The sequence below is a fragment of the Artemia sp. Qi Xiang Cuo genome, chromosome 6, assembly GCF_049724085.1.
Source record: "Artemia sp. Qi Xiang Cuo chromosome 6, ASM4972408v1, whole genome shotgun sequence".
NCBI lineage: Eukaryota > Metazoa > Arthropoda > Branchiopoda > Anostraca > Artemiidae > Artemia > Artemia sp. Qi Xiang Cuo.
This window is the reverse complement of record NC_142799.1, coordinates 78,882,933-78,900,045: the sequence shown is the minus strand read 5'-3', so window position 1 is coordinate 78,900,045 and position 17,113 is coordinate 78,882,933. Positions and strand designations below refer to the sequence as shown.

The following is a 17,113-nucleotide window of genomic DNA, read 5'->3' as shown; positions in this document are numbered from 1 at the left end:
AAATTGTTGTGCAGATACAAGATTTCAGCAAAGGATAAAAAAAAACAGGATAAAATCTCCAGAGCCATTGATGGCGCAAAAGACGTCGAATCGATTGTTGGTATAAATATGCAAAAATGTTTGCCGAATAAAATAAAAATGCCGATTATAACTCAAAAGGTCATTTATCTTCATCGTTGGAGCTTAAAAGGCTAGTAGAACCAGTCCTTCCTGACGTCTGGCATCGTCTCATATCCCAGAAACTTAATTCTTCCTTTTCTTAAAAGTAAAAACCCTTGTAGGGTTGGGAAGAGAGCATTTGAAGTTACCATCATTCATAATACATTCTGGAGGGTCCGTCGCCCTCCAAAGAGATATTAACATATAAAGTACTAGTGGCATTGACCTTGGACCAAATATTGTGGCACTTACTCCCCACAGGTAGTAAACTTGTCGAACCCATACTAGTTCTAGCTGTGGTAAGCCCACAGCACGAATCAGCCAGGGCAGAACTAGAAGAATCCGTGGCGCGTCAGAGTTGGTGTGACACCGTCGGCCGCGAAACCATATACTAGTGGCATCAGAACTGACCCTGCCAGCCCGCTAGAGTACAAATAGGTCTGCTGTCAGAAAAGTACGATTTTTGTCAAAGATTGTATCTTATCTTAAACCTATTATTCTTCCCCTTGCAGCTCTTGAAAGTAAAATATTCCCGTTACTATGGGCGCGATTTCGTGGCATAACCTGACGATAATTTAAGGAATATGACGAGATTTCAGAAAATCAGGTAAGGGAGCCTCTCAAATACTCTGATGATAAAAGTTTAACATTTCAGGGAAACACGCAACAGAGTCACTAAAATATGATACCATACCTCAAACAAGCAGCTTTAAAAGATACGTGTATTGTATCATCTTGTCAAAAGAACCACGCGTTAGATCATTTTGTTCTAAAACACTATGTCAAAACTGCATTTTTTTTTTTTAATATACTCTTTTTGTTATTTAGAAAAGGTCTATATGTGGGACTTACTTTCACATGAGCCCTCTCCCAACATTCCATGGCAATTGGTTCGGTACGACCACCCCTGATTTGACCATCGCTGCTTCCCAAGCCAAATTGATCTTCCTTGTTGCTCAAGATGCAGGAATGTAGTTATTCTAAATGGGGTTTCTGGCTATAATGATCCTGATAGTCTATTTTTCATTTCGATCCAACACCATTTTCGACAGGTTTCAGGCTTTTTTTGAAATTTCCAATAAATTTGTTTTTCCCGTAAATTTTTAGCATTAAAATTTATGGTAATGACAGTTACCATTCGCTTAAAATGGCCATCCTTCCTCACTTGATATTTTTTTTTTTTTTTTTTTGAAGACATTTCTAAATTTTCAGTTAATATGGGCTATGGGCGCACTAACTGTTAAGTATGTTGTCATGGAAAGTACAGATGATAACTCAGTTACGTTGTTCATTAATACAATTATTAGTTTCCATACTACACCGCAATCATGATACCTAAAATATTCTTTAACATTCCCCGCCAGTAAAGAGTGATATACTAGGAATTTAGCCTGACGTTATGACACTGCAATACGTAAAAGATACCAAAAAATAAGGTGTTTCGATGAAGAGACGCACTCTAATTCAGTTGAATCTCTTTTGACTCTAAAAAAAGGTTGTAGAACTTTCAATTTCCAATCAAAAGGGCCCTCCCCTCAGTTTCAACAGCCACCATTTCTAAATAAAATGGTCCGAAGTAAAAAAGGAAATGCATAGAGGCCACAACGTTCTTTACTAGGTGCCCTCTACTGGGGGCGCTTGATATTATGTTGCTGTTTCTGTGAATACTGCTTTACTGTTGTTGTAAATTATATTACTGGTAAGACTGCTAATAATGTTAAACAGGAGGTCAAACAGCTGGATAAATGGCCAACAGCACAGTTTATAGAATTAGCAGTATGATCATTCCCTATCTCACCCATTATAAAAACCCGGACCGGGGTGCGAGTGCTCCAGAGAACGTTTTTGCAGATATAAACATAAGCGGCATCAGATCTTTTCACGGGTAGACAAGTCAGATTTCTCTTGGACGCGAAACTTCGCTTCAACGCTGGAACACTAATTTTGAAGAAACTAATTTTAAATTAATTTAATTATTTTATTTATTAATTTAATTTAAATTAATTAAATTATTTATTCCAATACATACATGAAAATCGGTAGTTAGTAGTGTAATGTTATTATTAGATGTTTTTAGGAATTAAAAGTAGGTTTCGAAGTCTCAAATTAGTTTCAAAAGCATTTTGAGAAAGTTTCTGCCAAAATACGTGTTCCAGGGTAATTGGACCGCTGATGGCAGATCAAATGAGAGGAGCTGTTTGTACGCGCCGATATAAATATATATATATATATATATATATATATATATATATATATATATATATATATAATAATATATATATATATATATATATATATATATATATATATATATATATATATATATATATATATATATATATATATATATATATATATATATATATATATATATATATATATATATATATATATATATATATATATATATATATATATATATATATATCCAGCGTTTGAAGGGAGAGAGATCCAGCGTTTGAAAATTCCTCCCAAAGTATGTAATTTTTAATAGCTTGACTAGTATGCATGTATTTCACAAGTTTTACCTGACATAGGGTTGCCACATAGATCTTATGGTAGAGGCTCCACCGTGCCGGGTAAAGAAAGTAAAGCCTTGAAACCCGTTAAGGCAGGTGGTATTTCTTCTGATGAGCCCTAAATGGAAGGTTCTACTTGGAAATATTTTGCTAGATTTAAAGTGGTTTTGCTTGTAAATTTACAACGACTTACATTTATTGAGGACGACTTTGCATGGACTTGGACATTCCTATTTGGTTGACGGTTTGGGTATACGGTTTGGTCCTAGGTAGTTGGATAGATGGGTAAGGTAAAAGCCTCGTTCAAGTGCACATTTGTCTCAATTGCTGGATTAGGACGACAGCTTTTTTTTTTTTTTTTTTTTTTTTTTTTTTTTTGCCAAGTAATTACCTCTTAAACATAATACTTCTGATTGCATAATATATGCGAAAAAACCTAAAATGATTTTATCCAGTTGCGGCTTTTTAAATCCTTTTTTGTTTACATAAAAGCCTTACTTGGAATGGAAACTGGAGTGGGAGTGCTACCAGGGGTTGGTGAGGGAGGTGTTGGAGTCATCCTTGGCGATAAAGTACCACCGTTGGATCCACTGCTTCCTTGCGAGCCACGGTGTTGAAGGATTGCTTGCCGAAGTTGCACATCACAGCTAATGTTCCCACTTATACTCGAACGCTAAATGAAAAAAGAACAGTTTTATTTTGACTGAATTTGGAGTTGAATTCTCGAATTTATTCTAGGTTTACATTGCCTTTTCTCAATAAGACATGACACAATACCCCTCTAAGGACAAAAACATAAGATAGAGAGAGAAATAATTTACATATATATATATATATATATATATATATATATATATATATATATATATATATATATATATATATATATATGTATATACATATATACTACTACTACTACTACTACTACTACTACTAACAACTCACTGCAGCACCAAGCCGCCTGAGACCAACACAGCTACGCACGCTCCTCCTCCACCCCAATCTATTCAAAGCCTCCCTTTTTACACCCGCCCACGAAGTTCCCACCTCCTCCAAATCCCTCCTCATGACGTCCTCCCACCCCAGACGGGGACGACCTGCCTTCCGTCCAGCCCTAGATGGTCGGCCGAAAAGAACAATCTTCGGCAATCTGTCATCCCTCATCCGCACAACATGCCCTAACCATCTCAACCTTTCTTTCATTATAGACCTAGAGAGCGGTATTGAACCACATTTTTCGTATAGCCTATTGTTTGAAATACAGTCAGTCAGCCGGGTACCCAGAACAATCCTTAAGCAATTTCTCTGGAAAACATCCAGCAAATCTTCATCCGCCTTTCGGAGCGTCCATGCCTCAGAGCCACATTTGACCACTGTCATCACTGTAGCCTCCAAGACTCCAATCTTGGTTTGCAGACTTATCTTCCCATTCTTCCAGACTTCCTTTTAACTGTGAAAAAACACCCTGAGCCTTGGCTATTCCATTTTTAACATCTTCACTGCTCCCACCATCCCTACCAATAACACTACCAAGGCAAGTGAAGCTGCCCACCTGATCAATCCTTTCATTACCCAACGTCACCTTTTCATCTTCAGTTATTCCTAGCCTTAGTGACTTAGTCTTCCTAACATTAATTTTCAAACCAATACTAGCACCCTGAACTCGCAAAACCTCTAAAACTTCATTCATTTTGCTCACACTTTCATCTAGGATGCTTAAATCATCAGCATAATCCAAGTCCAGGAGACTTTTTCCTCTCCATTTGATTCCGTGTTCTCTCAGTGACTTTCCTGTGCTCCTTAAAACAAATTCACTCAAAATAACCCATACAAATTGGGATATAACACAACCATGCCTAACTCTTGATTTAATGCAAAACCAGCTGGTAACTTCATTTCCTACCTTAACCGCCGCAGTGTTATTCTCGTACATAGCACTAATCACTTTAATGTATTTGTCTGGGTATACCATACAAGGATAAAACCTTTACTAAAGCTCCTCTATCAACAGAATCGAACGCTTGTTCATAATCTATAAAACTGAGGACCAAAGGTGTTTGAAAACTTAGGCACTTCTCAATTATCAACCTAAGAGTGAAAATTTGGCCAACACATCCTCTACCTTTTCTAAAACCGCACTGCTCTTCTCTTAAAACTTTGTCTACGGCATCTCTCAGTCTAAAAAGTATCATATTACTAAGCAATTTGCTACCTACAGAGACCAGACTAATGCCTCGATAATTACCACACTCACTTTTATCACCTTTCTTATAAAGTGGCTTAATTAAGGTTTTCCTAAAATCGTTAGGTACTTCCCCTTTTTCAAAAATCATATTCATAATCTTCAATAACTTATTTCTAACCTCAGAGCCACCATATTTAAGAAAATCATTCACTACCCTATCAGCACCTGGAGCCTTATTATTCTTTAATCCTTTTAGTACTGTTGCTAATTCCTCCTCACAAAACAAATCTTCCTTCACATCCAAGGTATCACTAACTTTTTCATTTTCCTCTATATTTTTTCCATACAACTCTATCTCAGTTAAGCAAATTCTCAAATGTTCGGCCCATCTCGCTTTAGCTTTTTCCTTATCGCTAATTGCCACCCCATTCCTATCTTTAACTGGGACAAGCCTGGATTGACTACTACCTCTCAATTTGTTAACATGCCAGTACAATATTTTACTATTATGCCGTCTAGCTGCATCTTCTAAATCCTCAACAATTTTATCCATGGCCTCTACTTCACACCTCCTTAGTTCATATTTCAATGCTTTCTCCACTTTCTTTATATTTTTTTTGTTTTCATGTGATCTATCACTCAGATAATTCTTGTACAAGTCCTTTCTCCTTTCTATTAAACATAAAGCTTTTTCACTAATATTCTTAGCTGTAGTTCTAGTTTTCTTCCCTAATACACCTTCAGCAACTTCACAAATTATTTTTCCAAAATTATTCCAACCATCTTCCACATTATCAAATTTTAAACTCTCAAGTTTAGCATTCAGCTGTTCCTGGAAAGTTTCTCTCAAATTCTCATCCTGCAGTCTACCAACATCATAACTTCCTGGGAGAGTAATTACCCTTGCGATATTTCAGCTTTAAATTAACCCTTGACACTACTAGATGGTGATCTTCTCTTTCTAGCATCAATAACAACACTCCTATATACCCTAGTATCTTGTATTGATCCTGCCAGTCTTCGGTTTACTATAACATAATCAATAAGGTTTGATGTCTTACCATCACGTGAATACCATGTTAACTTATGAGCCATTTTATGATCAAACACCGTATTGGTTATAACTAGATTGTTATACCTACAAAATTGCAAAAGTCTGTATCCATTACTGTTTTCTTTTCCTACACCAAATTTACCTAAGCTGTGATACCATCTATACTTATTTCTACAAACATGGGCGTTAAAATATCACATAAATAAAATCATATTTCTACCTGGGACCTTGTCTATTTGCTCCTTTAACTGTAAGTAAAATTCATCTGAGTCACTAGTTTCTCCGTCAGTCGTTTCTACAGGGGCGTATACTACTATAACTGATACCCTGAATTTTTTAATCATAAAATGAGCAATTAGTATTCTATTATTAATACCTTCCCAGTCTAAACAAGACTCAGCAGCTTCCTTATTCATCATAAGCCCTACTCCTTGTCAATGTACCTCATCGTTCCTGCCTGAGTAAACAAATACTATATCACCTAATTCCATGCTTCCTACCCCTGGAATATGAGTTTATATATATGGATATGGGATATATATATATATATATATATATATATATATATATATATATATATATATATATATATATATATATATATATATATATATATATATATATATATATATATATATACTACTACTACTACTACTACTACTACTAACAACTCACCGTAGCACGAAGCCGCCTGAGGCCAACACAGCTAAGCACGCTCCTCCTCCACCCCAATCTATTCAAAGCCTCCCTTTTTAGACCGCCCACGAAGTTCCCATTTCCTTTAAATCTTTCTTTATGACGTCCTCCCACCCCAGACGGGGATGTCCTGTTTTCTCTTTAGCCCTAGACGGTTGGCCGAAAGAGAAAAATTTTCGGCAATATATCATCCTTCATCAACACAACGTGACATAGCCTCCTCAACCTTTCTTTCCTTATAGCCCTAGAGAGCGGTATTGAACTACATTTTTCGTACAGCCTATTGCTTGAAATACGGTCAGTCAGCCGGGTACCCAAAAGAATCCTTATGCAATTTATCTGGAAAACATCTAGCAAATCTTCATCCACTTTTTGGAGCGCCCTTACCTCAGAGCCATTTTTGACCACTGTCATCACTGTAGCTTCTAATATTCTAATCTTGGTTTGCATATTTATCTTCCTATTCTTCCAAACTTTTTTTAACTGCGAAAAAACACCCTGAGCCTTGGCGATTCTACTTTTAACATCTTCACTGCACCCACTATCTTTACTAATAATACTACCAAGGTGAGTGAAGCTGCCCACCAGATCAATCTTTTCATTACCCAACGTCACCTTTTCATCTTCACTTATTCCTAGCCTTAGTGACTTAGTCTTCCTAGCATTAATTTTCTAACCAATTCTAGCCCCCTGAACTCGCAAAACCTCTAAAACTTTGTTCACATTTTCATCTAGGATGCTTAAATAATCAGAATAACCCAAGTCCAGGAGACTTTTTCCTCCCCATTTGATTCCATGGTCTCCCATTGCCTTTCCTGTGATCCTTAAGACGAAGTCCATCAAAATGATCCATATAAATGGGGATAGATCACAACCCTGCTTAACTCCTGATTTAATACCAATCAAGCTGCTACCCTCATTTCCTATCTTAACATCAGCAGAGTTATTCTCGTGCATATCACTACTCACTTTAATGTATTTGTCTGGTATACCATACATGGATAAAACCTTTGCTAAAGCTGTTTTATCAATAGAATCGAAAGATTGTTCATAATCTATAAAACTGAGGACCAAAGGTGTTTGAAAACTCAGGCATTTCTCAATTATTAGTCTAAGAGTGAAAATTTGGTCGACACATCCTCTAGCTTTTCTAAAACCGCACTGCTATTCTCTTAAAACTTTGTCTACGGCATCTCTTAGTCTAAAATGTATCATATTACTAAGTAATTTACTACCTACAGAGACCAGACTAATGCCTCGATAATTACAACACTCACTTTTATCACCTTTCTTATATAGTGGCTTAATTAAGGTTTCTAAAATCGTTAGGTACTTCCCCTTTTTCAAAAATCATATTCAAAATCTTCAGTAGCTTATTTCTAACCTCAGAGCCACCATATTTAAGAAACTCATTTACCACCCTATCAGCACCTGGAGCCTTATTACTCTTTAATCTTTTTAGCACTATTGCTAATTCCTCCTCACAAAACAAATCTTCCTTCACATCCAAGGTATCACAAACTTTTTCATTTTCCTCCATATTTTTTCCTGCAACTCTATCTTGGTTAAGCGGAGTCTCAGAATATTTAACCCATCTCACTTTAGTTTTTTCCTTATGTATAATTGCAGCCCCATTCCTATCTTTAACTGGGACGGATCTAGATTGACTCATACCTCTCAATTTGTTGACGTGCCAGTACAATATTTTACTATTATGCCGTCTAGCTGCATCTTCCAGATCCTCGGCAATTTTATCCATGGCCTCCACTTCACACCTCCTTAGCTCATATTTTAATGCTTTCTCCACTTTCTTACATTTCTTTTGTTTTCATACAATCTATCACTCAGATAATTCTTGTACAAGTCCTTTCTCCTTTCTATTAAACATGAAGCTTTTTCACTAATATTCTTAGCTGCAGTTCTAGCTTTCTTCCCTAATAAACCGTCAGAAACTTCACAAATTATTTTTGATTCCAACAATCTTCCACATTATCAAATTTTAAACTCTGAAGTTTAGTAACTGTTCCTGGAAAGCTTCTCTCAAATTCTCATCTTGGAGTCTACCAACATTATAACTTCCCGTAGGTAGTTACCCTTCTGTAATGTCAGCTTTAAATTAACCCTAGAAACTACTAGATGGTGATCTTTACTTTTAACATCAATAACAGAACTTCTATGTACCCTAGTATCTTTTATTGATCCTGCAAGTCTTCGGTTTACTATAACATAATCAATAAGGTTTGCTGTCTTACCATCCCGTGAATACCATGTTAACTTATGAGCCATTTTATTACCAAACACCGTATTGGTTATAACTAGATTGTTATACCTACAAAATTGCAAAAGTCTGTATCCATTACTGTTTTCTTTTCCTACACCAAATTTACCTAGGCTGGGATACCATCTATCCCTATTTCTACCAACCTGGGCGTTAAAATCTCCCAGTAATAACATCATATTTCTACCTGGGACCTTGTTTATTTGCTCCTGAACTGTAAGTAAAATTCATCTGAGTCACTAGTATCTCCGTCAGTCGGTTCTACAGGGGCATATACTACTATAACTGATACCCTGAACTTTCTAGTCATAAAATGAACAATTACAATTCTATTATTAATACCTTCCCAGCCTAAACAGACTTAGCAGCTTCCTTATTCATCATGAACCCTACTCCCTGTCTATGTACCCCATCCTTCCTGCCTCAATAAACAAATTTTAAATCACCTAATTTAAGGCTTCCTACCCCTAGGTTATGAGTTTCTGAAATTCCTAATAAATCCAGTTCGAATGGTCTGAATTCGTCAGTCAAAATGTCGATACGATAGTCATTTTTTAATGTCGTAACATTCCAAGTTCCAATTTTCATATTCTTTAAATCATTGAAATTATTTTCGCTTCAGGAAAAGTAATGATCCGGGATACCAGTGCAGGACGGGGATCACATGTCTTCTCAAGTCTACACCGAAGTGCTTAAGTCGGCTTAGAACCGGACAGCAAGAAGTCCCTGGTACCTCCATGAATGGAGGCTTTGTGCAATCCTGGGCCCATCTTGGTCACAGCATGGTTTTCAGCACTTGGCGATGCTCTTCTATCAACAAGAGTCGAGATCCTGCACAGACAGTCTCAAGCCTCCAGTCTCAATTACCTCCGACTCATTATATATTCATGCCTACAAATATTATGCTACAACGGGGAGGCAACCCATAATAGATAAATTAGCTAGGAAGAGGTTTTTCAGCCCAAAGACGCTCATCAAACATACCAAGCCCAGAAAAATTGTCCATTAATAAGAATATATATAATATATATATATATATATATATATATATATATATATATATATATATATATATATATATATATATATATATATATATATATATATATATATATATATATATATATATATATATATATATATATATATATATATATATATATATATATATATATATATATATATATATATATATATATATATATATATATATATATATATATATATATATATATATACATATATATATATCCCCCTTCCCAAAAGATATTCTGGCTACAGTCCTGATTGTTAATAAAAAAATTGAACTTTAGGCTCAAAGGAAAGAGTTTCAGGCACGGATGCTTCTTTTTTTTTTTTCAGGAGAGACCGTATCAAACGAGTAATCACAGAACATTAAGATGGTGCGAAAAATACAGTCCTAGTGCCCCTTAAAATGACAAAAGGGATTACACTATAGTAAAGAGCCCATTTCAGCCGTTTCAAACCGCAAAAGAATGAATAATTTTGGATTAAATATGGTTAAAATGCTGCCCAACAAAAAATTTTGGGCCATGCTCAACCTAGGCACTTCTAAAATCCTGATTCCCCCCTCTAATATTTTATAGCGCTTTCTAATTTTGATTTCGGTACTTTCGCATTATCCGGGCCACTTCTCAACCAATTTGGGGCCATGCTCAACCTAGGCACTTCTAAAATCCTGATTCCCCCCTCTAATATTTTATAGCGGTTTCTAATTTTGATTTCGGTACTTTCGCATTATCCGGGGCTCTTGGCTTAATCACTATAGAGAAGGCAATGATAAAACCCGTTTTTGACATGATAACCACTGTAGACTAGGCAATTACAGCGTGGGTTGCATTGCGTATAAGTTATTAAACTGTGGTTTTTTGGATTTTAAAGGGGAGAAGGTACATAGGTTAGGTTACGTATTTAATATATGCAATGCTTTACCCCCCCCTAATGTAAAAATATATAGCCCAAATTTGTTTCTAAACTACTATATAATCATCCTATTTTATTTTATTTCATTAGCATTAACCAAACTTGACTTTTTAGAGAGGTCCGGATAATGTGAAAGTACCTTAATTTTATTCTAATTTTCTAATAATTCTATTTCCAATTTTAGAGCGATATAATTGTTCTAATTTTAATTCCTGATTTTATAGCGGTTCCTTCTGGAGAGTCCAACCAGTAAATAAGAAAACTCTTTGAACCCCGTTTTCTTTTTGTTCACTATTCATACCCGTAAATGAGTTTTCGAACCAACAGGACAACATGAACCGATTAAAGATCAGCTTTATTTCATCAACTTTATATACTATATTAAGAACCAGATAATGTAATACCTGGCGATAGCCCAGGGGAAGAGTCGAAGCTTATGGATCAAGAGTTTCGTGGTTCAATTCCGCGGAATCTCGCGCGCGCCGCGGAATTGACCCAGGAAACAGGGAAGATTGAAGATTATTGAAGAGCATTGAAGATCTAATCAATATCATCATTAATTAGACCTTCAATTTTTTACTATAGTCCAATTGTAATTTACACGGCAAATAGTATTTTTTTTTCCTTTATTTAAACGAGTTGTCGTTAATCTATTCTATACAAATATGCAGACATTTTTCTGTATTATTTTTTCTTCAAATTTTTCCTTATCTTTGTCCCTATATCATAAAAATAAGTACCTTTATATGGGTCGGCATATATATATATATATATATATATATATATATATATATATATATATATATATATATATATATATATATATATATATATATATAATTGTATATTTATTTATACATGGGTAAATTTTTTCCTCTAAAACGGCTACATACTTTTTGTGGAAATTGGCATCCTTGGGATTTTCTGGCCTGAAGAAATGATCTAGATAGGTCACGAGTTTGAAAAAATTCTACAAGAACCTTAATTTGGGGAAGATTGTTATATGAGGGGTGTCATATTTATAAGCATATTTTAAGAGCATAAATTACATAATTTCCGCCCAAGAATCTAAATTAACAATTGCTGAAAATGAATAAAGTAGACCATAAAATGAGACAATATCAAGAGAACAACTCTAAAAATGTAAATCCACAATGGGTGAAAACGAACAATCTAGACCATCAAATGTAACAAGACCAATAAGAGCAGCAAAGGTAAAGGGCATTGAACAGATGTCTGAAGGAATTATGAACTAAAATTAAGAACAAAGAAATATATGGCTAGAATACTTGCGACAACGACAATTACAATAAGCAAAAGCACAAGTAAAGACCCAGAAATATGCGGTTAGAAGATAAGTGGCAGGGAGGATTAAGACGAGTCAAAAACTAAAGTGAAGAACAAAGAAATATGCAGATACAAGACATGCGACAACAAGGATCAGAGCAAATTAAAAAGAAAAGTGAAGAACAAAGAAATATGCGGATAGAAGATACACAACAACGAATATCACAACGAATAAAAAATGAAAGTGACACCTCATGACTTAAAACTAAGGAATAACGTGATGATTATGCTAATACGTAAGAGAAAATCAATACGAATCAAAACCAAATTGAAGAACAATGAATCATACGGTTAGATTAGAACGTGTCAAAAATGACAGTGTGGTTAGAACAAATGCGAAAGCGAGTATCAAGACGCGTCAAAAATGAAATCTAAGAAGAGAGGATAGTGCAGTTATAAGACAAGCGAAAGCAAGAATCAGAACGAATCAAAAATGAAAGTGGAGAAGGAAGAAATATTACGTTAGAAGAACAACACCGTCGCAATCTTCAACATCAACAAACTGTGACACATAACCCAGCACAAACCTACAAAGATGCCTACAAACTATGCGAAAGTTATTGGGACGCTTCAACATCGTAGGATTCACTGTGGAGCCCTCCAATTCCCCAAAGAAAGAATAGCAAAGAAAGGTGATTCATTCGGAGATTCCTGTTTGCATGTTCGGATTCCATTGCCACCTCCACAATTTCTAAAATAATTGGTTTACCTTTTCTTAGGACGTCACTTGCTCTCTAAAGAGTTTCACAAACGAATCTGAAACTTGAACTCACGTTTCGCTTTAGCTTTATTCAACGTAAGCGATGAGCGAACCACAAATAGTCTTAATGTTTCCAGCTTCAAAGTAAATAGACAAATCTATCACAAAATAAATTGAGCGGAGAGTTCTCTGATACACTGAATATGATGGTGTGATTTTCATTAGGGTTCTATAGCTTTTAGGGGGTCTTTCCCCCTTTTTTCTAAAATCAGCCAAATTTTGTCAGGCTCGTAACTTTTGATGGGTAACACTAAACTTGATGAAACTTGTCTATTTTAAATTAGCATGAAAATCTGATTCTTTTGATGTATCTACTGGTATCAAAATTCCGTTTTTTAGAGTTTCGGTTACCATTGAGCCGGGTCGCTCCTTACTTATAGTTCGTTACCACGAACTATTTGATAATGACTTCTAAATTTTAGTTTAAGTGCTTCAACTTAGTTACCTAATTAAATAATTTAGAATGATAATTTTTCAGATGCGTCCAAATTCTCAATTTCCAGTTTGAGAAAATGCAGATACGAGGACTATGCTCTTCAAAAGCAATATAGTAGAAAATGCGTAGTTCTGTAGTAAAAAAATAAGCAAAGTAGCTTCTTCTTCTTCTAACACGAGTTGTCGTTTTCGGTTTCTTCTTTCGCAAAATTAATAAATATAAGAGATAGGTGACTTAATTTTAGCGTTATTTTGACATTAAAAAAGGTAAAATAAATACCATTAGATCGTACAGAAGTCACCTAAAAGTACCTGTAAATTCTTGTTGTAAAAATTTAATGTCAGATAATAAAAAGATTAGGCGTTATAGGCGTTAAGAAAGATTAGGCGTTAAAGAGGTTAAAGATTAGGTCCTACAGAAGTCAACAAAAAGTACCTGTAAATTATCGAATTCTTGTTGTAAAGGTTAAAAATCAGACTTTAGAAAGATTAGCGTTAAAGACGTTAAAAATGATTAAGCGTTAAAGATTGGGTCCTACAGACGTCAACTAAAAGTACCTGTAAATTGTGGAATTCATGTTGTACAAACTTAATGTCAGATTTTAAAAAGATTGTGCGTTAAAGGTGTTAAAAAGATTAGGTGTTAAAGGCGTTAAAGATTAGGTCCTACAAAAGTCAATTAAAAGTACCTGTAAATTCTGGAATTCTTGTTGTAAAGATTTAACGTCAGCGTTAAAAAGATTAGGCGTTAAAGGCGTTAAAAAGGAATAGGCGTTAAAGACGTTAAAGATTAGGTCCTACAGAAGTCAACTAAAAGTACCTGTAAATTGTGGAAATCTTGTTGTAAAGGTTAAACATCAGACGTTAGAAAGATTAGGCGTTAAAGACGTTAAAAATGATTAGGCGTTAAAGATTGGGTCCTACAGACGTCAATTAAAAGTACCTGTAAATTGTGGAATTCTTGTTGTACAGAATTAATGTCAAATTTTAAAAAGATCAGGCGTTAAAGGCTTTAAAAAGATTAGGGGTTAAAGGCGTTAAAGATTTGGTCCTACAAAAGTCAACTAAACGTATCTGTAAATTGTGGAATTCTTTTTGTAAAGATTTAACGTCAGCGTTAAAAAGATTAGGCGTTAAAGGCGTTGAAAAAGAATAGGCGTTAAAGACGTTAAAGATTAGGTCCTACCGAAGTCAACTAAAAGTACCTGTAAATTGTGGAAATCTTGTTGTAAAAGTTCAACATCAGACGTTAAAAATATTAGGCGTTAAAGGGGTTAAAAATGATTAGGCATTAAAGATTAGGTCCTACAGACGTCAACTAAAAGTACCCGTAAATTGTGGCATTCTTATTGTAAAGATTTAATGTCAGATGCTAAAAAGATTAGGCGTTAAAGGCGCTAAAAAATATTAGGTGTTAAAGGCGTTAAAGATTAGATCCTACAAAAGTCAACTAAAAATACCTGTAAATTGTGCAATTCTTGTTGTAAAGATTTAACGTCAAACATTAAAAATATTCAGCGTTAAAGGCGTTAAAAGAGAATAGGCGTTAAAGATTAGGTCCTACAGAAGTCAACAAAAAGTACCTGTATATTGGGGAATTCTTACTGTAAAGACTCAACGTCAGAAGTTAAAAAGATTAGGCGATAAAGACGTTAAAAAAGAATAGGCGTTAAAGACGTTAAAGAATATGTCCTACAAAAGTCAACTAAAAGTACTTGTAAATTGTGCAATTCTCGTAAACGTCAGACGTTAAAAAGATTAGGCACTAAAGACATTAAAGATTAGGTCCTACAGAAGACAACTAACAGTATCAGTAAACTGTGGAATTCTTGTTTCAAAGATTAAACATCAGACGTTAAAAAGATTATGCGTTCAAAGCGTTAAAAAAGATTAGGCGTTAAAGCCGTTGAAGATTAGGTCATACAGAAGTCAATTAAAATTACCTGTAAATTATGGAATTCTTGTTGCAAAGATTTAACGTCAGACGTTAAAAAAGATTAGGCGTTAAAGACGTTAAACATTAGGTCCTACAGAAGTCAACTAACAATACCTGTAAATTGTGGAATTCTTGTAGTAAACATTTAACATCAGACGTTAAAAAGATTAGGCGTCAAAGGCGTTAAAAAAGAATAGGCGTTAAACACGTTAAAGATTAGGTCCAACAGAAGTCAACTAAAAGTACCAGTAAATTGTGGAATTCTTGTTGTGAAGATTTAACGTCAGAGGTTAAAAAGATTAGGCGTTAAAGACGGCAAAGATTAGGTCCTACAGAAGTCAACTAAAAGTACCGATAAATTGTGGAATTCTTGTTGTAAAGATTTAACGTTAGACGTTAAAAAGAATTGGCGTTAAAGGCGTTAAAGATTAGGTCCTAGAGAAGTCAACTACAAGTACCTGTAAATTCTGGAATTCTTGTTGTAAAGACTTAACGTCAGACGTTAAAAAGATTAGACGTTAAAGAAGATTAGGCGTTAAAGACGTTAAAGATTAGGTCCTACAGAAGTCAAACAAAAATACCTGTAAATTGTGGAATTCTTGTTGTAGAGATTTTACATCAGACGGCTGATTTAACTGGCCAATAGAAGCACAGCCATCGCTGGCTCTTCTCTGAAAAGAAGGTGGAGGAACAAGAGAATTATCTCGTACTCCATGACCTTCTCTTCCTGAAAAAAAATATATGTTTATCTATTATTATAAGAATATATGACAGTCTACACTTTTTAAACTACAAATTCCTGTTTAATCAGTATAATTCAAAAACCATATTAATTATCTAAAATTAATGCATAGTCAATAAATGTTTGTTGATTTGGAAATAAGAAGCTTAGGAAATTAATTTCAATAATATTAATAATAACAATAATAACATTTATTCACCCACCATCTACAAAAATAGATTATAGTGGAGCACTACAAAAACAAAAGAAAAGAAAAATATTATCTGACCGACTTATTCTTTTTTATGAAATTCTGTGTACGGGAAGATGAATCTCTTGTCCCCTACAGCGGAGCAATACAATGGGGACAAAAGGAACTTCACTCGTGTTTCTAGGTGAAGCTAAAATATATGTAAAGATTGACTTTCAGAGATTAGTGTTGACCAAAAGACAGTCAAATCTGTAGGGTGTTATAGAAACCTACGACTTTTCTTTTCTTTTTTTTTTACTGGCTTGAAATGGGAAACAGCGTTGGGTTGATGGAAGATATTTATAGTCATGGTAAAACAACAAATATAAGTGCTCAGGTTATAAAATCCCTTGACTTAAGATATATCATACCTAGAACTATATCCACACATGAAATTAGCCAAGAGTAGAAAAATTAAACAGCTACGTTTAAATCTTTCTAAGATTTCCAGCACTCCAAACGAACTAATTTTAACTGATGAACCAATTTTTGATATGAACTTAATGGCAGAACTAAAGTTTTTTCGGACTCAAGGATTTATGTAACTCTCTCTCTCTCTCTCTCTCTCTCTCTCTCTCCTCTCTCTCTCTCCTCTCCTCTCCCCCCTCTCTCTCCTCTCCCCCCTCTCTCTCCTCTCCTCTCCCCCTCTCTCTCTCTCCCTCTCTCTCCTCTCTCTCCCTCTCTCTCCTCTCTCTCCCTCCCTCCCTCTCCTCTCTCTCTCTCTCTCTCTCTCTCTCTCTCTCTCTCTCTCTCTCTCTCTCTCTCTCTCTCTCTCTCTCTCTCTCTCTCTCTCTCTCTCTCTCTCTCTCTCTCTCTCTCTCTCTCTCTC

The 17,113-nt window shown here is 35.0% G+C and overlaps 1 protein-coding gene across 3 annotated transcripts in view; it reads right to left on the bottom strand.

Annotated features, from left to right (window-relative positions):
• LOC148951632 (serine/threonine-protein kinase SIK3-like) overlaps window positions 1-17,113 on the bottom strand; it is a 202,633-nt gene that overhangs the window by 21,342 nt on the left and 164,178 nt on the right. For all 3 annotated transcript variants that reach the window (XM_089091236.1, XM_089091237.1, XM_089091238.1), the window contains 2 exons: window positions 15,895-16,040; window positions 3,177-3,351 (listed from right to left, as the gene is read on the bottom strand). In XM_089091236.1, the coding sequence (XP_088947362.1) occupies window positions 3,177-3,351; window positions 15,895-16,040 (321 nt within the window). The remainder of the gene's footprint in view (window positions 1-3,176; window positions 3,352-15,894; window positions 16,041-17,113) is intronic.